The 25,486-nt window shown below is 33.4% G+C and overlaps 1 protein-coding gene across 4 annotated transcripts in view; it reads left to right on the top strand.

Annotated features, from left to right (window-relative positions):
- SNX14 (sorting nexin 14) overlaps positions 1 to 25,486 on the top strand; it is an 88,788-nt gene that overhangs the window by 13,044 nt on the left and 50,258 nt on the right. For 2 of the 4 annotated variants that reach the window (XM_045842796.1, XM_045842794.1), the window contains exons 2-8: positions 4,587 to 4,707; positions 6,056 to 6,129; positions 6,211 to 6,289; positions 10,460 to 10,503; positions 13,277 to 13,364; positions 17,774 to 17,858; positions 23,644 to 23,800. In XM_045842796.1, the coding sequence (XP_045698752.1) occupies positions 4,587 to 4,707; positions 6,056 to 6,129; positions 6,211 to 6,289; positions 10,460 to 10,503; positions 13,277 to 13,364; positions 17,774 to 17,858; positions 23,644 to 23,800 (648 nt within the window). Of the gene's footprint in view, positions 1 to 4,586; positions 4,708 to 6,052; positions 6,130 to 6,210; positions 6,290 to 10,459; positions 10,504 to 13,276; positions 13,365 to 17,773; positions 17,859 to 23,643; positions 23,801 to 25,486 lie in introns of all 4 variants that reach the window. The other 2 variants (XM_045842795.1, XM_045842793.1) reach the window with 1 other exon arrangement.

Here is a 25,486-nt window from a genome sequence, read left to right as displayed (position 1 = left end):
TAAAGTTTATTTGTGTTGTTTACACTATTACAAATGTCCCCATTTTTCCCCTCTTTGCCCTTCTCCACTCAGCCCTTGCTCCCTCTCTCCCTCAGGCCATCACCACACTGTTGTCTTTGTCTATGGGTTATGCATATGTGTTCTTTGGTCCAGTGGTAGCTAACCTTTTGGTGTCTCTGCGACACTGGAAAAGAAGGCTTGTCTTGGGCTACACATTAAATATTGTGATACATAATCACAAAAAAATTCATATGTTTTAAGTCAATTTATGATTTTGTATTGGGCCACATTCACAGCCATCATCCTATGCTGTGTGTGGCCCATGGGCTGCAGGTTGGACACCCGTGGATCACTTCACTTTCTTTTATTCAATCCCCTCTTCTGCTCCCCCTGACAGCTGTCAAGTCTGTTTCTACTTTGTTCTTCAGTTTATTTTTGTTCATTAAACTCTGCATGGTTGTTCCTTTTTTTAAAAAAAAATATTTATTTCTAGAGATATGAGAAGGGAGGGAGAAGGAGAGGGAGAGAAACCTTGATGTGCAAGACCTCCACTGGGGACCTGGCTTACAACCCAGTCATGTGCCCTGACTAGGAATCAAACCAGTGAACTTTCAGTTCTCAGGCTGGTGCTCAATCCACTGAACCACACCAGCCAGGGCATGATTATTTCTTTTTCATTCTATATTTTATGTAGTTATATCCTCTCTTTTGATGTCTTGCTAAAAGTTTTTTTTATTAACTTGAAAATTTCTGAGCATACATAGATAAAAGAGAGTACGAGGTACCTTTAAGCACCTGTTACTTAGCTGCAACGACTATCGATATTTTGCATATTTTAGAAAATAAAATCTTCCTTGTTTTTAAAAAAATAACTTCTATAAAAGACTATAACCTTACAAAGGGGGTGTTAACCTATTATTAACAATAATTGGTTAATATCATCTAATAACCACTCCATAATCAAATTTTCTAACCCTAATTGTATAAACATTTGTAGTTAATTTGCTCTAATCAGGATCTAAACTAGATTCACTCATTTTATGTGGTTGCTACATAAGCAACCACAAAGTATTTACTTTTGTGAATTTACTTTTTACTATGAAAGTACAAATCTTTTATAATCTAGAACAAAAGTTGGCAAACTTTTCCTGTAGTGTCACGTCAGATAGTAAATATTTTAGTCTTCGTGGCCTACATCGGGTCTTTGTTCCATATTGTCTTTTTAAAGAACCCTTTAAAAATGTGAGAACCTTTTTTAGCTTGAGGGCTGTACCAAAGCACGTGGCATTTGGCCCACAAGCCATAGTTTGTTAACCTGACTTAGAAAATTCTTCATCACTCTCTCTTTTTCCCTACCATGGCCATTGACTTCTTGAAGAAATTAGGTAATTTGTGCACACTCTGATTTTTCCAGTGGTTTTCTCATGTTGTCTTGTTTTTTTTATTCTCATTCTGACATTTTTTGTAGACAGGGAGTTAGATCTGTAGGCTCTCTTAGGTTTAGATTTTTTCAGTGGAGTATGAGAATACTTCAGTGATTCTCTGTACATTCTATTATATCATTTTTATATCAAAAGTAGCCTCACTTTTTGTGGATTCAGGTAGTAACAGCTGATACTTTGCTGGGTAAGGCATAAAGCAAACTTTCAAAAACCAAAACAAACTTTCTATTTGTTTTACCACTTAGTTATTCCCTGAATCAGTTACTTCATTATAGTTACTTCATCATGATGATTTTCTCATTCTTTCATTCCTTCTGTAGTTTTAAATTTGAAATTTTTCCCTTTTTTTTTTTAGTAGAATTGCTTTACTCCATGCAGTAGGTCTGTTTAGTTACAATGAAGAGCAGCTCAAATTGGAAAAGTAGGGTAAATGCTTACTGTTTTCTCTTAGTGTTTAGAGAAATTGGTGACCTAGTAACTTCCACTAGTATTCAGTTAGCAGTTTCCTTATTTATTAATTTTTCCAAAGAGCTAACATATTTTATTATCTCTGGTCATTGTTGTTTGCTTTATTGATTTGTTCTTCTCTACTGTTTCCTTTTTGTGCATTTCAATTTACTGTTCCCCTTCCCAACTTTCTGAATGCTTAGCTTGTTGGTTTTCAGCATTTCTTTTTTATCTTTTTTCTGATTAATGCAGGGTTTCCCAGCCTCAGCACTAATTTGGGTCAGATACTTCTTTGTTATGGGGAACTGTCCTGTGTGCATTTTAGGATGTTTAGCAGCAGCCTTGGCCTCTAGCCACTTGATAATAATAGTGGACTCCTCCAATTCTACTATCTGCAGTTGTGACAATAAAAAAATGTCTCCATTTGTTCCCTAGTGGGGGAAAATCACCTCTGGTTGAGAACCTCGGGGTTAATGCATTTAAAGTTATAGGTTTCCTTTTTAAATAATGCCTTAGTTATAGCCCACACATATTGCATATAATGTTTATTGTCTTTCAGTCTAAATACAGGTCTACAATCCCTAATCTGTAATTCTGAAATCAAAGAAACTCTGAAGAAGTAATTTTCTTTCTAAATTTGGTACCAATTAATTACATTTAATTACAAAACTTGACCTGAACAGACATGAGACTTCTTACAGTATTTATTTCTGACTTATTTCTTATTGTTCATGTTTTACTGCAGACATATTAATATCTGATTATGGAGTACTGAATCAGACCTCATTGGGGGTGTTATATTATGTATGAAATATGTACTATAAAACTCTGCAAGAATCTTAAAAAGTAAGAATTCTGAATCATATCTGTCTGGCTTAAAATGACTTTTGATAAGCAGTTATGGACATGAATATCATTATTTTCTCTGTGAATACCTCTATAACTTGAGTTAGTTTCTAGACATAAATTTATTGAGATGACGTAAGGCAAACAAAAACTCATAGAGAACAGTGTGATAGTCACCATAGGTTTTGCTTTTTTTTTTTTAAGCTTGATGTCAAGTGTGCTATTTTGATTAGAATGAAGATTTGTATAGAAGAATGGGAAGAAATAAGGGTATAAAGGTGAGCTGGGAGCATATTGAAAGGGACCATAAAGGTTTAAGGGGTTTGTATTTCATTCTGCAGGCAGCATTAAGTTATGGCTGGTTTTTGAGTGGGTGGTAGCCTTGTTTATGTTTAAGTGCTGAGTGAGAGAGTTTAATAATAGGTATATAGTGGATGTTTTCTTCACTTCCATTTTTCTTCTCTCTGTGGACTGGCTTCATTTTCTTCTTATTACATAGTGATTTGTGGACTGAGAAGCCAGCACCAAAGTTTATACTCGATTCATTTACATACAGTTAAACATAATGTGGTAAATGGCATTTTAACTGTATAGTTGGGGGGGCTGATATTTCATAAAATCATGATAACTGAAATTTGTGCATATCAGAACTGTGCAATGTGAGGGCTGCCTGACACATGAACATGACTGTTAACTTGTAACACTATGGCATTGTTTTTTTTAGATTAATCTCAAACCTGCTTCTTCCTTATAATTGTGCTCAGATCTTAGCCACATAGTTCTCCTGTTTGAATTCCTGTGCCTCGCCTCCAGTCCCTCATTTTTCTGCCCTATGCTCTTCTGTTGTTTTTCTTTTACTCACTCTAAGTTTTTACATAGACATTACCTCCTCTGAAAAAATTTTCCATCCTTTCAAATTTGGACTGTTTATTCTGCCTCAGGTGTTCCCATGTTATGTGTACTTTCTCTGTCATAATATAGAACATATGATCACATTGTATTGCACTCAATTACTTACCTGTCATACTTACCAGAGAGCATTTTCCGTGCAAATAGAAACCATGGCACTGCTGTTTCCTGCTATGTCATCACAGCCTAGTACTGTGTAGAATAAAATAGGCACTCAGTAAAATTTTTTTTAGAAGATTTTATTTATTTATTTTTAAAGAGAAGAGAAGGGAGGGAGGAAGAGAGGGAGAGAAGCATCAGCTGGCTGCCTCTCACTCACCCACAACTGGGGAACTGGCCCACAACCCAGGCATGTGTCCTGGCTGGGAATCAAACCAGCGATCTCTTGGCTCAAAGGCTGGTACTCAGTCTGTTGAGCCACACCAGCCAGGGCTATTTTTTTTTAATTAATGAAAAATAATCAGAATTTCGGTAGGGTGTGAATAGTACAATATCATTAGAAGGTAATCTGCAAGACTGAAGATGCAAGATGAAATATAGGCAAGTTAAACATGATATCCTGAGAACCAAATTTTGATATATTGAGAATTTATACTTCCTAATACTTTATTTTTAAGATTTTCCCCATTTTATTTATTTTTAAAATTTATTTAATTACTGTTGACAGTACATTTGTTTCAATTGTACAATTGTACAACATAATGATTAGACATTTATATACCTTACAAAATATACTTCTTAATACTTGAAGTGAAATGTTCTTTTGATAGCATACATTCTGTGATTCTTATAGCTAATAAATACATAACAGAAAATCATGATTGGAGAAACTGCTTCAGTCTGATATAGTAGGTGCTTAATAAATACTTGTTAAATCAATGAAGGAACAACTTAGTGTTAAATTTATTTTGATTTTAATACTTATTTTCATTTATTTCTAAGGTATCTTCGTGTTTTAATGATCTTCTGGTCATTTGTTGCTGGAGTCGTCACATTCTACTGCTTATTAGGGCCTGATTCTCTCTTACCAAATATATTCTTCACAATAAAATACAAACCCAAGGTAAAATTTATGTGTTCTTATTTTTAAAAGTCAGTATGTACGGCCCTATGCCATTTGATGTTATCATTGAAAGTGTGTTAAAGCAGTGATTATTTTTAAAAATACATCTACTCCTTAATAATAGAAGAGATCAGAACATTTTCAAAGTGAAATTTACATATGTGTATAATTTTAAGGTCTGCAGTTCTCCTAGGAAGAGCTATAAAAAGAAAATATAAAATTCTCAGATAATTGGTATCCACAATTTTAAGGTATCCTATAACTGTATTTTAACAATGAGGACAGTAAATTTAAACAGAGATCTCCATAGTTGTTTGTACAGTAGAATCCCCTGTGGAATCTTTAAAGATTCCTGGGTCCTACAGATTTTGATTGAATAGTTCTGTAATAGCCATGTAATCAGTACTTTTTTTTAAAAAGATTTTATTTATTTTTAGAGAGGGGAAGGGAAAGAGATAGAAAAGAGAAACAGCAATGTGTGGTTGGCTCTCAAGTGCCCCCTATTGGGAACTTGGTCTGCAACCCAGAGCATGTGCCCTGACTGGGAATCAAACCAGTGATCCTTTGGTTCACAGGTTGGTATTCAATTCACTGAGCCACAAGGGTGTAATCAATGTTTTTGCAAAAGCTTTCCAGGTGGTTCTGAGGGACAGGTACAATTGGGAAACTCTGGGTTAAATTAACCCTATTAATTTCCTAAATGTTTATTTTGTTCCATAGAAACACATAATTTGCTTAACCAAAATAATTTATATTTTTGAAATTTGAAAAAGATGGTAGTATATTAAAACTATCTCTGGTAAAGTCCGTAGGTGTGTGTCGATCAGGATTTAATGGGATCTCTTAAAGTCTCACATGATAATTCCTCATATCAATGTAGTCCCTCATCTCAGGTTTGTTGGTATTTCTACTCAAGGAAACACACGTGAAAGTGGTGCTCTATAACCCTCCTCGTTACCACGTATCTTCTCCCTCACTGAATTCAAGGTTTGGAGAAATAGAAAATAGTTTTTTCTTATACTTTTGCAGTAGAACATTATTTTCAAATATAGATTGATTTTTTAAAATAAACGAACATGACAATTGAATTGTATGTAACCTTGGAAATTTGGCTTAGGTATTGTAAAGCATTTCATTAAGGATTTTTTAGCTGTTATCTGTTTAGTTTAGCAAGTAGTGTTTATTACAAAGAGTATTTTTAGTGTTAAGGAAAACAATAATTTAAAAAATCTTTTGTCATACATTGATCAACAAACTTTGGAAAAATTGATTCTCTTTAGTAAAGATAGTATGTAAAATAAACATAAATTTCTACCCTCCCCTCCCCCAATTTCTCTTTTTTTAGCAGATAGGACTTCAAGAATTATTTCCTCAAGGTCGTTGCTGTGCTGTTTGTGGTAAAGTGAAATGTAAACGACATAGGTAAGTCAGAGTGTTTTTATTTGTTGATCCTTCCAAACATGTTTTGGATTTCAAGCAGTTTAACTGTATGATTTGTTTTAGGCCTTCCTTGCTACTTGAAAACTACCAGCCATGGCTAGACATGAAAATTTCTTCCAAGGTTGATGCATCTCTCTCAGAGGTAACTGATTTAATTAATATTGCCAAATATACTCAAGCAAGAAATATTAAATACCTATGGAAGTTTAATTATGGAGCATCTTAATATATGCTACCAAATTAATTCTTGGTAAGATAGTTGATCATTAGGAACTATGCTACTTGATTGGTAAACTGGAAATATTTTTAGATTCCATGTTTAATTTAAATGGACATTTTAACCAAAGAAAGTACTGTTCAACTTAGTTACTGCTTAACTCCTATAAATAGAAGTTATTTTTATGATACGGCAGTAGAAATAATCAGTTGTAATTTCAAAATGAAGAACCTGAGCTACAAGGAGCAAATATATATTTTACTGAATTATGACCCCAGTTTTGACACTAACTGAAGGGTAGAACAGGAAATGGAATTTCTTTTCACTGTTTCTGCATAATGTAAGAATAAAAAAGCATATTCTCTTATGAATGTTCCAGTCACATTTTATATGTAATATAAAATGTGGTAATATATTATATATATAGTTATTTCTTTTAGACACTTGTCTTCTGTGTTGATCTGAGAAAGCAATCAAGTCCTTGAAGGCATGCAAAGGGGCCTTATTTATTCCCAAAACCAAGTGCAGGGCTGGCTACCTTGTTGGTAGCTGAGATATATGTATTGAATTAAGAAATTGAGTGGCGAGGGGAGGGAGAAAATACAGATAACTGTAATTGAATAACAATAAAATGAAAAAAAAATTGAATGGTAATTAGTTGAAGAAGAGCATTTAACATCTGAATCCTGCCTAATCATCCCTTTTCCCAGTTTGTATCCATCTGTAGCTGAAACTTTGCTGCATGAAAGCCAAACCCCTGGCATTTTCCTTTTTCATTTCTTCTGTAAGGTCTTCTTTTTTAAAATTAAATTTATTGGGGTGACAGTGGTTAATCAAATTATATAAGTTTCAGGTGTACAATTCTGTAATATATCATTAGGTGTTCGCCACCCAAAGTCAAATCTGTTTTTATCACCATATATTTGACACCTTTTACCCTTTACTATCTTACCCATCCCTCTGGTAACCACCATAGTGCTCTCAGTATCTATGAGTTTTGTTTGTTCCTTTGTTGCTTTCAGTTTTATATCCCACATCTGAGTGAAGTCATATGGTTTTTGACTTTTTCAACTATAAGATGTTTTTCATCCTCAAGATTCCCTGATTTTAGACTGTGCTGTCCACTATGGTAGCCACTAGCCACATGTGGCTACAAATAAACACTTGAAATGCGTTGAGATGTAAAATATACACTGGATTTTGAGGACTTAGGAAAAAGGAACATAAACTATGTTATTAAATATTTTATATTGATTACATGTTGAAATAATATTTTGGATATATTGTTTTAAATAACATATATCATTAAATTACTTTAATGTATTTGTTTTAAAAATGTAGCTAGTAGAAGACTTAAAATTACACAGGTGGATCACATTATTATATTTCTGTTGGAGATTGCTGATTTGAAATCTTTTGAAGACAAGATCTCTAGCAAGATAATTTTTTATGTCTTTGATGTTTCATTTATTTGTTTATTTATTTATCTTTGAGAGAGGGAAAGGGAAAGAGAAAGAGAGGGAGAAAAACATTGATGTGAGAGGGAAACATTGATCGGTTGCCTCTGGCACACCCCGAACTGGGGACCTGGCCTGTAACCTAGGTATGTGCTCTGAGGGAATTGAATCAGCAACCTTACATTTTGCAGGATGATACTCAATGCACTGAGCCACACCAGTCAGGGCTAGAGTGATTTATTTCTTTAAAAATAAAAAAGGAAACTTCGCCAAATTCTTCACCTAGTGTCTGGCACTTATTGGTGATAAATATTAGCTCCAAATTTAAAAACATTTTTTTGAGATCTTGCTATATAGGCAGGAGCTAGACTAGACTCTAGGAATGAAAAGAGAGATAAAGTATGGTTCCTTTCTTCTAGGAACTTCACTCTGGGAGGGGAATTAGATGTATAAGCAGGCAATTACAATATAATGTAATAAGGGAATAATGGAACAAATATGTAAGGTATATTATTAGCACAGAAGAAATGGCTAGAAGTTTGCCAGACTGAGTTTGGGAAAGGGAATATTGGGGTTTGGAAAGAGCTTTTGAAAAGTAAGAGAGGCTTTGAAACAAGGTGTAATGTTCAGTAAGCTGGAGGGTAAAATGTGGAAGATATAGACAGTGAAGAGACAGTATTCTGGTAGCCAATACTTATTGATCACTTATAATATATTAGGCACTGTGCTAATCACTGTACTTGCATTATTTCATGTAATCATATAGCCTATGAAGTAGGTGCTATTATAGATGATTCAACCAAAACAGGGGTTTAGAGAGTTTAAATAAATTTTCTGACATTTCATAGCTGGTTGGTAGCAGAACTCAGTCTAAAACTCAGGTCTGGCTTAGTCTTTAAACAGTTTTTATATGGCCATTTCAAAATCATATTGGTAAAAGACTTAAAGAGCCATGCTGAAGAAGTTTAATTGATTACAGAAGCCAGTGACTTTCAACTATGTAACTAGAGTTTTTAGATGTGACTCACAGGATGCAGTGGGAGGTGAAAAGGAAATAAATGGTCTCAATTGCTGCTATGTAACTTTCCCCTGCCCCTTTAAAATCAGTGCAGCTCCACTTTTCTTACTTTGATATATTGTGGTTTGATATATTGAGGGTTTCATGCAAGGGAGGGATGTGGTCAAAATATATGTTTAAGATCACTTTGGCAGCTCTAATGGAAGATGGGGATGGGAGCTAGCTTGTAAGGAGGAAGACTCGTTTAGATCCTACTGCCACATAATAGGGGTGAGATGATGAGGACCTGAAAAGTGAGGCTGTAGAAAAGAGCTATGTAGGATGTAAAATCAGTAGGGTTTGGTGATTGGTCTTACTGGTTATGGGAATGAAGTAAGACCAAATGTTTAATGGTGAGTAAAAAGGAGAAAACTGTATTTGAACAATGATTAAAAAAAAAATGAATCAAATGTTTAATGGTAAATTTTCTAATCTCTGATACCCTATCCCTGTTTATATCCCAGCAGATATAACTAATGTTTAGGTTTTTCAAAAAATATATTTTATTTATTTATTTTTTAAAGAGAAGGGAAGGAAGAAAGAGAGGGAGAGAAATATTGATGTGCAAGGGATACATGGATTGATTGCTTCTCACATGCCCCCAACTGGGGACCTGGCCCACAACCTAGGTATGTTCCCTGACTGGGAATGGAACCAGAGACTTCTTGATTTTCCCAGGCTGGTGCTCAATCCACTGAGCCACACCAGTCAGGGCAATGTAACTAATGTTTAGTTTTTGTAATAAAAAGTCCAAATCTTGTTGCCTTCATATTTAGGGAATCCACAACCTTCATTACTGCTGTCAGAGAAGGTATACAGGTATATAGTCAGATCAGATACATTGTTTCATTTCCTCTCTGCTGATTTTTAAAGTTACTGTCCAATGAGGCAGGTCCTTTTAAAAATTAACATATTGCTATACCCAGACTAAAAAACAATGAAAGGTGTATTATCCAGGGTTTCTTTTATTTTTTATTACTTTTTCATATATAACTTGAACAGCTAAAATTTTCACAAATTGAACATATCTGTATAACAGCACCCAGATCAAGAAACAAAACATTGTCAGCAACCCAGAAGTTCCCTTCTTGCCCGCTTCTAGCCACTATCCTCCCTTCAAAGGGATCACAGACACTTAATTTTGACCCCTTAAAAAGAGTTAAACAAGTCTTATCTACTTGTTTCATTTTATTTTGGGAGTACTGATTTACAGAGAGAGTTAAGAATACAAAAGACTAGCTTATTGTTTTCCTTCTTTCCAAAGAACTTTCTTGGTTCAATGAAGTTTCAGAGTCAGGGACAATTTAACATGTTTTTTTTTTTTTATGGGAATATTTAGAAATGTCTATGTCATTTTAATTGTAATTTCTTAGTGGAGTTTTACAGTTTTTCGAGGGTTTTCTCCTATGTTCTCTTTGATTATCACAACCACTATGTAAGGTTGGCATATACATTTTATCATGTATATGTTAGCGATTGGGCTAATAAAATCGGTTCTCAATTTAATATCATCTATTGCTTAGTAGTTTATATCCCAGATTTAGTTAATTAATTTTTCTTTAAAATGTAATTTTTATGCAGGTTCTTGAATTAGTGTTGGAAAACTTTGTTTATCCATGGTACAGGTATGTTCTTTCTATAAAACTTCTTTTCTTGGTGTAGTGAATACAATTAAGTGAGATGTGTTAATAGGTGTTTTTGTGTAGGTCAGGATTTCTCAACTGTGGCACTATGGACATTTTAGGCCAAGAGATTCTTTGCTGTGGAGTGTTATACTAGGGATTAAAGGATATTTAGCAGTACCCCTGGTCATTTCCCACTAGATACTAGTAACACCTCATTCTCCTTGTACTTGTGATCACCAAAAATGTTTGTAGAGATTGCTAAATGTTACCTAGGAGGTGTAATTGGCCCTAGTTAATAACCAGTAATGTAGGCAATCAATTAATAGTTTAGTGATAGCAAAGAGGAAAAAAACCTAGACTGCTTTTTGAAAGAAAGTAACTTGTAGACTTTTTCCTCACTCCTAAATATAATGAATGATTTAATATTTTGTATACACTTTTCATATTTGAAATATCATTGTGCATTTAGAAGGAAAACTTATATTCAGATGTTTCATTAAATTGAAAGATAATTTTAAGAGCATTTTCCTGGAATATTAAGATTTTGTATTTCAAAGTAACTTTGTTTTTCATATCTGCTGTGGATATACAAGTGCCCTATACTTTGTAGAATATAGAAAATACTCTAAATCTCGAAATATATAGTTTGAGAATTATAAATCCAAGTTACCTCATTTAATAAATACATATTTTCTTAACATAAACATAAAATATTTAGTTATATATTTGAACACTTACAAATTATAGATGGAATATTTAATGACATGTACCCTAATTTTATATCGTTTCAATATTTTTTGAATTTTCTAATTGAAAAATGCTAGTGGTTGAATTGATCCATAGTATATTAAAACAAATGTAATATCCAGTTTATGTGTCATATTTCCCTGAAAAGGAATGTAAATTAAATTTTTATGTTGGATTCTGTCTTAAATATGGGGCATTTGCCATTTAAATAAAACTAATGGCTGTGTAGACTTTCTCCTCCCTAACCCCTAAAGTAATGGCCCTTCAGACATAAAATCTATATTTCTAAATGTTAAAGTTTGTATTTTTTTCTTAGTATAGCTACTGATGATGTAACATCACCTTACCTGGGAAAGATGGTTGGTAAAATTATCTCCCTTAATTCTACCAAGGGACCTAACAGCACCATCATCAAGTTCAGGATATCACCATTACACATACTTTTCTTTCTTACTTTGATTAGAGAAGTGTCCTAATTCTTTTAAGGACTTCAAGACCTCAGGAAAATGAAAAGTACCTCCTTAGAAGAAGATTGTTAAATTTTTTTTTTAAAAGTTTGAGGTTTCTTTTTTAAGTATACTTTATTGATTATGCTATTACAATTGTCCCATTTTTTTCCTCCACTTTATTCCCCTCCACCCTGCAACTACCCTCCCTCCAACATTCCCCCCCAACCCCCAGTTCATGTCCATGGGTCATTCTGTTTAAAAAGTTTGAATTTCAGTTTCTTCTTTTTCAAGTGAAACACTTTTTTCCCCTATATTTGGAATTAATTTATATTATTAATCTATAAATATTTTAAACTAAGTAAAAGTTATATATGAATTTAATTCTATTGCTTCTTCAAAATTATAATTTGTTTTGTTTCTTAGAAATTTCTTTGATGATGCTTAGAAAATAATCTTGGTATTGTAAAAATATGACTATACATATGGATGTCTACATGGAAATTTTTGAGGTCTGTCCAGAAAGTATCAAGCCAAATAATGTGAAAAATAGAGACATTTATTGAAGAAGATACAAAGTAAAAGAAACATTGTACACAGGACAATGATGCCTCAGTCCCCTTTAAAGTAGGCACCTTGGGACCTCACACAGTTCTCCCAGTCGCCATCAGTTGCTCTGTTGTCTTTTCCTGAATCTTTAATGGTCTGAAATCTCTTCCCTAAAGGTGATTTTAGTTTTGGGAAAAGGCAAGTTACAGGGCACCAAATCTGGGGTGTAGCAGGTCTAAGTCACCTGGGTGATTTAACGTTTTGCCAAAAACTCTTCATAAGATATGATGCACGAGTGGGTATGTTGTCGTGAATCATCTGAATAGTTTCTGCAGAGGATTCAATCTTAATGCAAAATTTGATGCAGATTCATTGCTCGGCTTACTTATTTTGAATGTGATGGCTCTACAGTACACATGCTCACTCAACAGCTTCTCCTGCTCCCACTGACTATTACAGTGAAGTTGTCATTGTTCACACATGCACATTCCAGTCCACTTTCCTCAGCTGCCAGGTTACATTGATGTCGTGCAAACTGTTCTTGTTATATTAGTAATGGCTACACTTCTTCCAGACAGACCTCATGTACTACAATTTAGTTAATAGTGATTGTCTTGGTACTAGACTATTGGAGATGTTTATTTTCTTCTGTATATAGTTCTGTCTTTTATTCTGTAATGTAATATATTATTTGTTAAAAGAAAAATAGCATAAGTATATAGATAAAACAGGAAACTCTAGACTTTCCTTGGTTTCTATTTTCTTTTGATTTTAAAAATTGATTTTAGGAGAGAAGAAGGAGAGGAGGAGAGAGAGATAGAGATAGATAGATGAGAGAGATTTGTTCCACTTATTTATATATTAATTGATTGTTTTATGTGCCCTGACTGGGGATTGAACCCTCAACCTTGTTTTGTCGGGTCAGTGCTCTAACCAACTGAGCTACCTGGCCAGGGTTTCTTTGGTTTCTAGAAAACGAAGCTGTGTATTTCTCTGAATTTCTAAATGCTTATTTTTCTTCTTAATTGAAGGGATGTAACAGATGATGAGTCCTTTGTTGATGAATTGAGGATTACACTACGATTTTTTGCATCTGTCTTAATTCGAAGGATTCACAAGGTATATGTTTATAATGAGAAATTTGAGACCTTTATGATTACTATAATGAGAAATTTGAGACTTTTATGATTACTAAAGAGAGTTTTAAAAATCTTTTATTTACTTTATCCTATACTGTATGTATTTTTTTCATTTTTCATTGTTTTAAGATTAAAAGATGAATGGGTGACTTTTGTTTGATTCATTGATCAGATTTACTTTAATGCTTGGATATCTTGGTTTGTAGCAGTTAGAAATAAAAAGGCAACTATAAAGAAAATAGTCATGTTCCATTTTGATGAATTTACTGTATAAATGGTAATGATTATGATTTACTTTTTTAAAAAACACTTGAACGCTTTGTGTATGTTTGGGTCTTTGCCTACAGATATTCTTTTACCGTATCGGTTGTAGGTATACATACTTGTCTACTGTCTTGTCATTTCAATAGAATTGAACATATTGACAGTAAATTGGTGTATAATATCTCTGCTATTATTAAATAAGTAAAGATAAATCTTGTTAAATGTTTCTATACAAATTGTAGAAATGAACAATATAGTCAACTACTGTAGAAAAATAATGCAAAAAATATGAATAAGCAGTTCACAAAAACAAAGTGCCAATGAATACTTGGAGTTACATTGTCTCATGAAATAAATATAGTTTTTTGATAAGATACTATTCTTTTGCCTATCAGATTGGGAAAGATAAAAAAAATGATACCATCTAGTAATGGTTATTGTGGGGGAACGGCCAGTGCAAGTATGAATCCCAATTGGTATAACTCTTAACGTTGGCACTCTGGGAATCTCTGATAAAAGATTTAAAATGTTATACTCCCAAATTTAATTATATTTTTTAATAATTTAAAGAAATAATCAGTTTATGTAAAAATATATGTCAAGAATTCATTTCAGTATAATGAAAAACTGTTTATTTAATGATAAGATTGTTGGTTATTTAGTATAATACATGCCAACTATAGAATCTTATCCAGTCATGAAAAACCATTCTGTAGAGTAGTACTTATTTCCATGGGAAATTACCTTATGTAGTTAAGGGGAATGGACTGGAAGATAATACATGAAGCATTTTTCCATTTTGAAAACAAAGCCCACATATGAAAGCTTGTTAATATTGTATATTAAGGTCATACATATCCTTATCACTGTTAACTTTTATTATGGTGGTAATTTGATGCTGTTATTTGGTTCTTTCCATGAATTTCTTTCTGTTCACCATTGTTACTGCATTGTGCATTTGTTATTTTTGTAGATAGGCAAATGTTGATAAACATTAATCATACTGTTTTTAAAAAGGTTCTGAGACAATAGTAAATAATTTAATAGTAGACAATTTAAGTGAAATAAAAGATTTAGTAAGAAATATCAATTGATTATAAAATAGTTAACTGTAACTTAGAGTAAGTCAATAAAATGAATTGATCAAAAAGCTGATTCATTACAGTGAATCACCAATAGGTATTAATAGAAGAACTCTGCTACATTAGGTTCTGAGATAGCCAAGTGATTTTTAAAATCATAGTACCTCATACTTGGAGTATGCTTTTTGTACTTTTTTTGGTAACAATTTTAATGAGATATACTTTATATGCCTTAAAATTCACTCATTTAAGGTGTACAGCTCAATGGTTTTTTGAGTATTCCCAGAGTTATGCAGTCGTCACCACAGTCAATTTTAGAACATTTATATCACCCCCAAAGAAACCTCATACCCTTCAGTCATAAGTCCCCTCTCCCTCATCTCTTTAGCCTTAGCCCATCACCATTCTGTTTTCTTTTTATGTAGATATGTCCATTCTGGACATGTCATATAAATGACCACATACAATCTGTGGCCTTTTGTGACTCATTACTTTTACTTAGCATAATGTTTTTAAGGTTAATTAATGTTGTAGCATGTATCAGTACCTCATTCTTTTTCATGTCTGAATAACATCTTGTTGTGTGAATATACCACATTTTGTTTATTCATCCATCAGTTGATGGACCTGTAGATTGTTTTCACTTTTTGGCTGTTATGAATAATGGTGCCATAGCATTTCTATACAAGTTTTTCTTGGGTAGGGTGAGGGGAGATACATGTTTTTATTTGTTTTATCTACGTACTTATGATTTTAATTGCTGGGTCAAATGGTAACTATTTAACTTTTTGAGAAACTGCCAGACTGCTTTCCAAAGTGACTGTATCATTTTACAATCCCACTAGCAGTGTTTTAGGGTTCTGATTTCTCCACATTCTTGCCAGAACTAGTTGTTATCTCACTTTTTGGTTCTAACCGTAGTAGTGGGTTGTAAAGCAGTCTCTCATTGCAGTTTTAATTTGCATTTCCCTGCTAATGATGTTGAACAACTCTTCATTTACTTATGAGCCATTTGTGTATCAGTTTTTTTTACAAATGTCTATTCAAATGCTTTGCCCATTTTAACTGAGTTTTTTGTCTTTTTATTATTGAGTTGTAAGTGTTCATTATATATTTATCAGGTGTATAATTTGCAAATATATTTTTAAAGATTTTATTTATTTTTAGAGAGAGGGGAAGGGAAGGAGAAAGAGAGGGAGAAAAACATCAATGTGTGGTTGCCTCTTGCATGCACTGGGACCTGGCTTGTAACCCAGGCATGTACCCTGACTGGGAATTGAACTGGTGACCCTTTGGTTCACAAGCCAGCACTCAATCTACTGAGCCACACCAGCCAGGGCTGCAAATATTGTTTGAGTTGTTATGCTGTGTATTCTTTCTTTTATTTTGTCTGTATCACTATCCTGGGAAATAAATGGGTCATTATCATACTCATTTTTATAAAAAGTTAGTAACTTTGTCCAAGTGCCATAGATAGTTAATGGACAAAGGATTAGTCCTGAGCCATCATATTCTTAGTACAATGTTCTATCCTCATACCATTGACTGAATAGTATAAATTGGCAGTTTGGGGATAATGAAAACAATGAATCATTTAAGGTCAACACTTCTTGTGTGTGTTTTTTTAATTAAAATTGAGTGACAAACCCCTTATTTTACCATTTTGATTTTGAACTGAAATCTTTAAAATGCAACTTACATATGAAAATTTTCATGTGCCTTAGAAGACAAGATTTTATAAAATGTTTGAAAGCTAAAACATGTTTATCTGATAAATATGAGAATAATTTATAATCATTGAGTACCAAGAGGCCAGAGAAAAATGAAGAGTAATGTTGTTATGCAACAAGGCATACTACTAGCAAAAATTACCCCTCTTACTGAAAGTGATCTTATATAGCCCTGGCTGGTATGGCTCAGTGGATTGAGTGCCAGTCTGTGAACCAAAGGGTCATAGGTTCGATTCCCAGTCAGGGCACATGCCTGAGTTGCAGGCCAGGTCCCCAAATGGGGATGTGTGAGAGGCAACTGATCTATATATCTCTTGCATATCAAGAGATATATGGAGAGGGAGTTTCTCTCTTTTTCTCCTTCCCTTCTCCTCTCTCTAAAAATAAATTGAAGAAAAGTCTTTTTAAAAAAAAAAGTGATCTTATGTAGGCAAAAGATATATGTAAGCTGCTCTGGATTTTATTAGTAAATCCCTAAAAATTGGGAGTTTATGATCCATCATGCTTATTAGATTTTATCACCTTGTGATTTTTTTCCTCTTTAATATATAATTTAAAAATAATGAAAAGTTTACAAAACTTAATACTGTCGTGATAAAATTTTCTCATCATGCTTTTGATAAAGGGATAATGTTGAGTTTGGTAATGGAAGATAAGTCTGTCAAATGTCAAAGTCCAGTAAACATGCTTTTTGGTGATTTATTTTATTTGCAGTTTATTTTTTAGTTACTTTTTTTTTGTTTCTTTTATGTGTGTTCATATAAGCCCTCAACACTTTCTCACTAAACTATCATAGTCACTACAGTTTCCAGCCTTTAAATTGAAAAATGTCTTTGGGGAATGGTGAAACTTAATATTATTAATAGAAAGCTTTCATATATCTTAAAACCAGGATTTAGCTTGTCAGCTGAATGAAAAAGTTCATTTACAGGTAACCTTAGTAAACACAAGTTTATAGCTTCAAAGGGATAATAAGATTTTTATCCCTTTTAAGATTGAGATTTTTCCTTGCATGCATTTAAAGCACATTAAAGAAATGTCATGAATACAGATATTTTGTAAGAAAAATTTGGTTTACAAGTTATGCATATTATGGTATTTTTATTACTGTGGTAGAAAAAAATCTCTGAAGTTATAGTTAGTATGATCTAAGAATATAAAGTGCTTTTTAAATTGTTTTTAAAAGATTTCAAATAATACCTCTAATTTTTAAGACCATATGTTCCAATATTTTAAATGTATATTTTGTTCTTGCCATTATAACTTAGTGATAATTACTTTAAAAGTTTTATTTTAATGTTGAATTCTTTTAGGTGGATATTCCATCTATTATAACCAAGAAACTATTAAAAGCAGCAATGAAGCATATAGAGGTGATAGTTAAAGCCAGTCAGAAAGGTAATACAGTTTTCTACTACAAAGTTTGAATGATTTTGTTTTTATACACCAACTTTCACCTTAAATATCTGAGTACTAGTACATTAATTGATACATTCACAAATACTGTGAGAGTATTTTTAACCTGAAATATTTTTAATATTTTGTTAACCATATAAGTGATTGTGAAAATTCAAGAATTTATGAAAATTAAAGTACACTTTACTTTATATATTGTTGATCACTATTGTATTTTTTTGAATGATAGTCTGTTGCCTTCATTACTTCTTCTGAGGTTTATCTCACATCTCTTTCTCCTTTCTCCTTAATGATTTCACAGTTTTGAGCTATCTTATGTACTGCCTATCCTATATATTACTATTGTGTTGATTTCACAATTCTTATGTTACCTTCCTACTAAACAAAAACGAATGACTGCTGTAGAGTCTAAACTGTATTTTTAAACCCTTTTCTATCTGATCAAATATTTTGATCTACTCTTGTTTCACTGTGTATTATGCTTTAGCCAGGATGACCTATTTGCAGTTTCTCATGTGTGTCTTGCCCTTTATACAGTCATGATTTACACATAGCAGGTGTTTGGCAATTTTTTTTTTCTGACTGATGAGTAAAATCTCATTTAGGACTTTCATTGCTCTCAGATCAAGCTGAAATGTTCCTTTTTAACAAAGTAGTTTCATGCTATATACTTAGTTTTTTGCCAAACTGAGTTTCTTTGTATTTGCATTTGGTATTCTTTGTCAGTGTTTTCCCAGTGTTTTCTGCATAATGCTATTCTTTTTCTTTAAAAACAATTTTTTTTAAAAGACTTTGTTTATTTTTACAGAGCAGGGGAAAAGAGGGAGAAGGAGTGGGAAAGAAACACTAATGTGTGAGAAATGTATCAATGGGTTGCTCTTGCACACCCCGCAACTGGGGACCCCACCTGCAGCCCAGGCATGTGCCCTGCCTGACTGGGAATCGAACCAGTTACCTTTTGGTTCACAGGTTGGCACTAGGTCAACTGAGCCACTGAGCCACATCAGCCAGGGCCAGAATACTAGTCTATGCAAGATGACCATGTAGAAGAGGTTTCATGGTCATATTTTCTATAAATTACTACATATTATATTCCCCTTCTGGAAATTCCCAGTAAGTACTAGCATACCAAACTCTCTGAGTAGTCCTGCAGCAAAGAAATAGCTTTAACTTTAATTCAGCACATCCCAAAGTTATTTGAGCATGAAACCAATTTATCCTCCTTCATAATATCAATGAATATAATCAGAATACCTTTGGGAAAATTATGTACAAGGCAGAGTTGAAATTAAATTGTTAGTTTATTCTTTGGTATGAATCATTCCTCAAGTGTGAGAAACATTTCTAATTATATATTTAAACATATTTTCTGTGTTCACCTTACAATGTTATAACAAGTAAACATAGTTTTACGTCAACATAATTAAAAAGTGGAATAGTGTGAATATGTAATTGTTAAATTTAAAAAATGAACTTTTAAAATTATTGCCTTGTTACTGGTAAAAACACATTAGAAGAAGATAGTAACTTTGTTGTAGCCATTCTGTTAAAGTTACTTTACTGTTAAAGAAATAGGAAAAGTGGTTTTTTTATTAGTAAATATTATTCTTTAGAGAGGTTTTTTTAAATCCTCACCTGAAAATATGTTTATTGATGAGAGAGAGAGAGAGAGAGAGAGAGAGAGAGAGAGAAAGAGAAAGAAACAGAAACATCGATGTGAGGGAGAAACATCAATTGGTTGCCTCCCATTTGTATCCTGACTGGGGAACAAACCCACATCCTAGTTATGTGCCCTGACTGGGAATCAAGCCTGCAACTTTTTGGTGTATGGGATAATGGCTCCAACCAACTGAACCACCCAGCCAGGACTAGAGAAGTTTTAAGTTTACAGCAAAATTGAGCATACAGTATAGAGAGTTCCCATGTATTTCCTCCATCAACCTATTATTAATATCTTGTGTTAGTTGCTACATTTATTACAGTTGATATACTAATGATACATCATTATTAACTGAAGTCTATAGTTTTCATTAGGGTTTGCTCTTTTTGTGGTCTATTCTATGGATTTTAACACATGCATAATGCCATCTATCCACCATTACAATATCATACTGAATAGTTTTACTGTCCTAAAAATTCCTTGTGTTTCCCCTACTCATCCCTCCTCCCCTTTCTTCATGAACCCCCAGCAACCATTGATCTTTTTACTGTCTCTACAGTTTTGCCTTTTCCAGAATGTCATATAGTTGGAATCATATGATAGTCTTTTTGGACTTGCTTCTTTCATTTAGAAATATGCATTTAAGGTTCCACGTGTTTCCATGGCTTAATAGCTCATTTCTCTTTATTGGTCATATTCTATTGTATAGACATTTTATTCATTTACTCAACTATTGAAGTACATCTTGGTTGCTTCCAAATTTTGGCAATTATGAATAAAGACATAAACATTTGTGTGTAGGTTTTTGTATGGGAGAAGTTTTTTGAATATATTTTTTATTTTGTTCTAAAGACAGACACTTTGAACTTAGACTATGAGTAAATGGAATCATCTTTTTATTTTTAGCTGAATTGGTAAGTTTAATAAAATCCCCAAATTATATTGTCTCTATGGGAGTGATGTTTCTGATTAGTGATTAGTTCTCTAAATTTGTTGGCCCCACAGTTGTCTATAACTCAGGATATAATTTAGGGTTCATCTCTTCATTCATATTCATCCTCTCTTGGTGTTCTCTCCTTAATCTGCTTCTTGAGAATAGGGATTACATAGGGTGGGATGGAAGTATTGGGTTGGCCAAAAAGTCCGATACATTTTTTCCTTAAAACAAAAGACACGTTTTTCATTTTCACCAATAACTTTAATGGATTTGGATTTTTTTTAGTATATTGGCTATCTCCTGCTATTGGTTTCTAGTGTGTAGAGGCCAGGGGTACTGCTAAACATTTTCTAATGCATAAGACAACCCCGCAGCAAAGAATTATTTGACCAAAATGTCAATAGGACCAAGAAGCTTCACAAACCACCTTTGACACATGTGATCAGTCACAGCACTTTCTCCATACACTGCACAAATCTTTTTTTGTATTTCAATTGCATTTTTACCTTTCTTGAAATAGTAAAGCATAATATGCCTAAAATGTTGTGTTTTCCTCCATCTCTAATATTAAAATGGCTACATAAAACTTCCCTAGTTTTGTTAAGTTTTTTTTTTTTTAAATGCATGCTGATATGACAGCTGTCCCAATACAGTCTAACAAAATTGTTTAGAATAAAGTTAAAGACAACTAAGTGCTACTAGAGCCATAGTATGGAAAACATGTAATGGACTTTTGGGCCAATCCAATAGGTTTACAGTTGTTCTTATGGCACATAATACAGTAGCAAATAATAATACAAGACTAAACACTGTGTTTTGCATACTCACAACTGTAAACCTACTCTGCCCCACCCTATATTGATGTTTTCTATTTATGTATGTACTTCCATGGCCCTTAGAAATAATGAATAGCCCTGGTTGATGTGGATGGAGTGCTGGCCTGTGAACCAAGGGGTCACCAGTTCAATTCCCAGTCAGGGCACATGCCTGGGTTGTGGGCTGGGTCCCCAGTTGGGGGCACATGAGAGGCAACCACCCATTTGATGCTTCTCTCCCCCTCTTTCTCCCTCCCTTCCCTTCTCTCTAAAAAGAAATAAGTAAATAACATCTTTAAAAAAAAGAAATAATGAATATATGTGTGTATGTGTGTATATATTTAGCATTGATTTAATTTAAATTCAGTAAATAATTATGCAGAAAGATTCAGTCTTTCATCCTGAAGGTGTCTCTTTGTCATAGATTCTAAGAGCATTTCCTTTTGTGATGTAAAGATTGCTGACTGGTTAGGCAGTAGATACACTAGTGAATAGTGGGGATAAATACATGCTCAGTTTCCAGCATCTATATTTTGCTTATACTCTCAGTTAAAGTTTCTTTCCCCCTCTATATTCTTTTAATCTTTTGCCTGATTCCTTTATGTTTTCATTACCTTGAACTGTAAAAATCTCTCATGTATGACAGATATTGAATAAATTCCAATCTAGTGATTTGTTTATTATGTATGAATGCTTAATCACATCAGATATTATAATTACTTACACACTTTTGAATGACATCTTTTCAGCATTCATAAGTATTCAATAACTATTGATGTGGAAACTGAGGCTCAAGGGATTATATATCATTTGTTCAAGATCATATCAGTAAAGAAGTTGAGCTTAGATTTTGCATAACTTAGGCTTCTTATTTTATTTTTAAGTTATTTTTTCCCTTTTAAATATTTTATTGTTCAATACCAATATTTTATTGGTATTACAGTTATACCAATTTTTCTCTTTTGCCTCTCTGTACCCCTCCTGTCCCTCATTCTCACAGTCAACACCTTCACCATTCATTGTCTGTGACCAGGGGACTTTCATATGTTCTTTGACTATTCCCTTCACTTTCTTTCAACCTTCCCTCTCCCCTCATACAGCTGTTAGTCTGTTCCGTGTTTCTAAAGCATAGCTTAGTCTTCTTATTTTAAATCCCTGCTCATAACATAAATTTTGAAAAGACCAGCACCCCAAATTCTTGGAAAATGCTTGCACATATTTGCCTAATTATAAAATAAAATGCATGTCTTGTAAAAACTGTCCTTCTTTGCCACTCCTGCTTTTGTAACTCTGGTATAGCTAACCTTCATCTGTCTACTTATTACTCACATTATTATGTATATGTTGGCTTTTTAAGTAAATGTGCTTGCATTCTCTTTCATTAAAAATAGGAGTAAATAGTAAAAAATAAATGCTTTTGAATTAAGGTTAAGATTTTCTTCAAGACTCCATGATTTTAAAACTTGGCACAACCTGCAGATAGGGGAAAGCACCCTTGTTTTTCTCTTAGGCTTTTGAGGGCTGTAAAAAGAAGTAGCAATACTATTACTTTTAAGTTTTAAAATACTACTTTAGTGCTTTTAAGAAAACTTTGTTAATATAACTTTTATCATAAGTTAATATCAACATTTATTAAGTAATCTATCTTTGTGGAGTTCTACCATACACAGTTCCTCTGTACCTCTTTTGTCCTTATATTCTGGGCATATTCAACCAGGGAAGCCATTTTTTTTATTGTAGTTGCTTAAAAGAGTTACCCAAATGATTTTGGTGTGAAAACAGAGACAAGAATTTGAAGAGGGGTTTTGTCCATGTATGAAGGACACATGGACAGAACCAAAGAGGGGCAGGATCAAGGGTGGAAAGTGGGGATGGCTGGGGTGGAGGGGATTGGTGGGAGGAAATTGGAGACAACTGTACTGGAACACTAATAAAAACAAATGAATAAAAAAAAGAATGAACAAACAGACAAAAAGAAGGTTTTTTTTTTTGTATTTGCAGAGGATATACATTTGATAACAAAAGCTTTGTGTATGCTAGATGTTTTCTGTAGTTTTTTCCACTTTAAAAAAATACTTGCTTTTGTTTACTGTAATTTGTAAAGTAGTGACATCAGTTCAAATTCTTGTTTGCCAAGGGGGAAAAGGTGTTTTATTATAAAATTTTAAAACTTCTAGACAAGAGGAAAAATTACTTTTTTATATTTTGTTTGTGAAAAGTTTCCCAGTAAAATACATAATGAAAAGAAAGGAAGGTTAAGAAAAGAATGACTAAAATGTTTGTTAGTGGAAATGGCCAAAGTTGTTTAATGTTGTTTAACTTTTTTTCAATATTTATTTTTATTTGTATTTATAGTGGAAAATACAGAGTTTTTACAGCAAGCTGCTTTAGAAGAATATGGTCCAGAGCTTCATGTGGCCTTGAGGAGTCGAAGAGATGAATTACACTATTTAAGGAAACTTACTGAACTACTTTTTCCTTATGTTTTGCCTCCTAAAGCAACAGACTGCAGGTATAAATACACCGGAAAATGTCAGAGCAGTGTTTGCATACCATGCCATATGAATATTGCTATTCTTGATCATAGTAGGATAACACTAAAACTTGAGGTCTCTAAATGCTGTTTAGATGCTGAATATTCATGATGTGTTGTATTGCTTAGAATTTTTTTTTGAAATTGATCCAGGGGAATCAGATAAATAGGAAATAAAATTAATTTTCTTAAAAAAAATTTTAAATTGCCCTGGCTGGCATAGCTCAGTGGATTGAGCGCGGGCTGCGAACCAAAGCATCGTAGGTTCGATTCCCAGTCAGGGCACATGCCTGGGTTGCAGGCCACGGCCCCCAGCAACTGCACATTGATGTTTCTCTCTCTCTCTCTTTCTCCTTCCCTTCCCTCTCTAAAAATAAATAAATAAAATCTTAAAAAATTAAAAAAAATTTATTTATTGATTTTAGAGAAAGAAGAAGGTTGGGAGAGAGAGAGAGAAAGAGAAAGAAAGGCCCTGGCTGGTATGGCTCAGTGGATTGAATGCTGGCCTGCGAACTAAAGGGTCACTGGTTCAGTTCCCAGTCAGGATACATGTCTGGGTTGTGGGCCAGGTCCCCAGTAGGGGTGTGCAAGAGGCAACCACACAGTGATGTTTCTTTCTCTCCCTCTCTTTCTCCCTCCCCTCTCTCTAAAAATTAATAAAAAACAAACAAATAAATAAAAAGAAAGAGAAAGAAAGACACACGAATTTGTTGCTCCACCTACTTACGCATTCATTTATTGATCCTTGTATGTGTCCTGACTGGGGATCCAACCAGCAACCTTGGCATATGGGAATGATGTTATAACCAACTGAACTACCTGGCTAGGGCCAAAATTACTTTTTTCATTTGAGATCATTATACTTTGTTACTTTCTTGGTGTTCCATTTCATTTCATTTTATTTCATTTCATTTCATTCTGTTCTATTTATTTTATTTTATTTTATTTTATTTTATTTTATTTTATTTTATTTTATTTTATTTGTTTTTATTTGTTTTTTTATTATTTATTTTTTTATTGTTCAAGTATACTTGTCTCCATTTTCCCCTCACCACGTCCCCCTGCCCCATCTCTCCCTGCCTCCTACCCTCAATCTTACTCCCTTTGGCTTTGGGCAAAGGACCTGAACTGACACTTCTCTAGGGAGGACATACAGAGGGCCCAGAGACATATGAAAGGATGCTCAGCATTACTAGCCATCAGAGAGATGCAGAATATTTTTTAATTTTTATTTATTTATTTTCTTTTTATTGAATTTATTGAGATGACATTGATTAATAAAATTATGTAGGTTTTAGGTGTACAATTCTATAATATATCATCTGTATATGTGTGTTCCCACCCCAGGTTAAGTCTCCTTCCATCACCATTTATTCCCCCTGTACCCTCTTCTACCTCCCCCTACTCCACTTTCCCTTTGGTAATCACATTGTCTGTATCTATGAGTTCTTTCTTTATCTTTTTTATTTATATATTTTTTGCTTAATACCTTCACCTATTTCATCCAGCCCCAATCCCCTCCCCTCTGATAGCTGTCAGCATGTTCTCTCTGAATCTGTTTCTATTTTGTTAGTTTATTTTCTTCATTAGATTCCACATATGAGTGAAATCATATGATACTTGTCTTTCTCTGACTGGTTTATTTCACTTAGCATAATGCTCTCC

The sequence above is a fragment of the Phyllostomus hastatus genome, unplaced genomic scaffold (genome assembly GCF_019186645.2).
Source record: "Phyllostomus hastatus isolate PE091 unplaced genomic scaffold, TTU_PhHast_1.1 phas_contig_40, whole genome shotgun sequence".
Classification (NCBI taxonomy): domain Eukaryota; kingdom Metazoa; phylum Chordata; class Mammalia; order Chiroptera; family Phyllostomidae; genus Phyllostomus; species Phyllostomus hastatus.
Note: the sequence above shows the minus strand (reverse complement) of the source record. Positions and strands in the feature narration are given on the sequence as shown.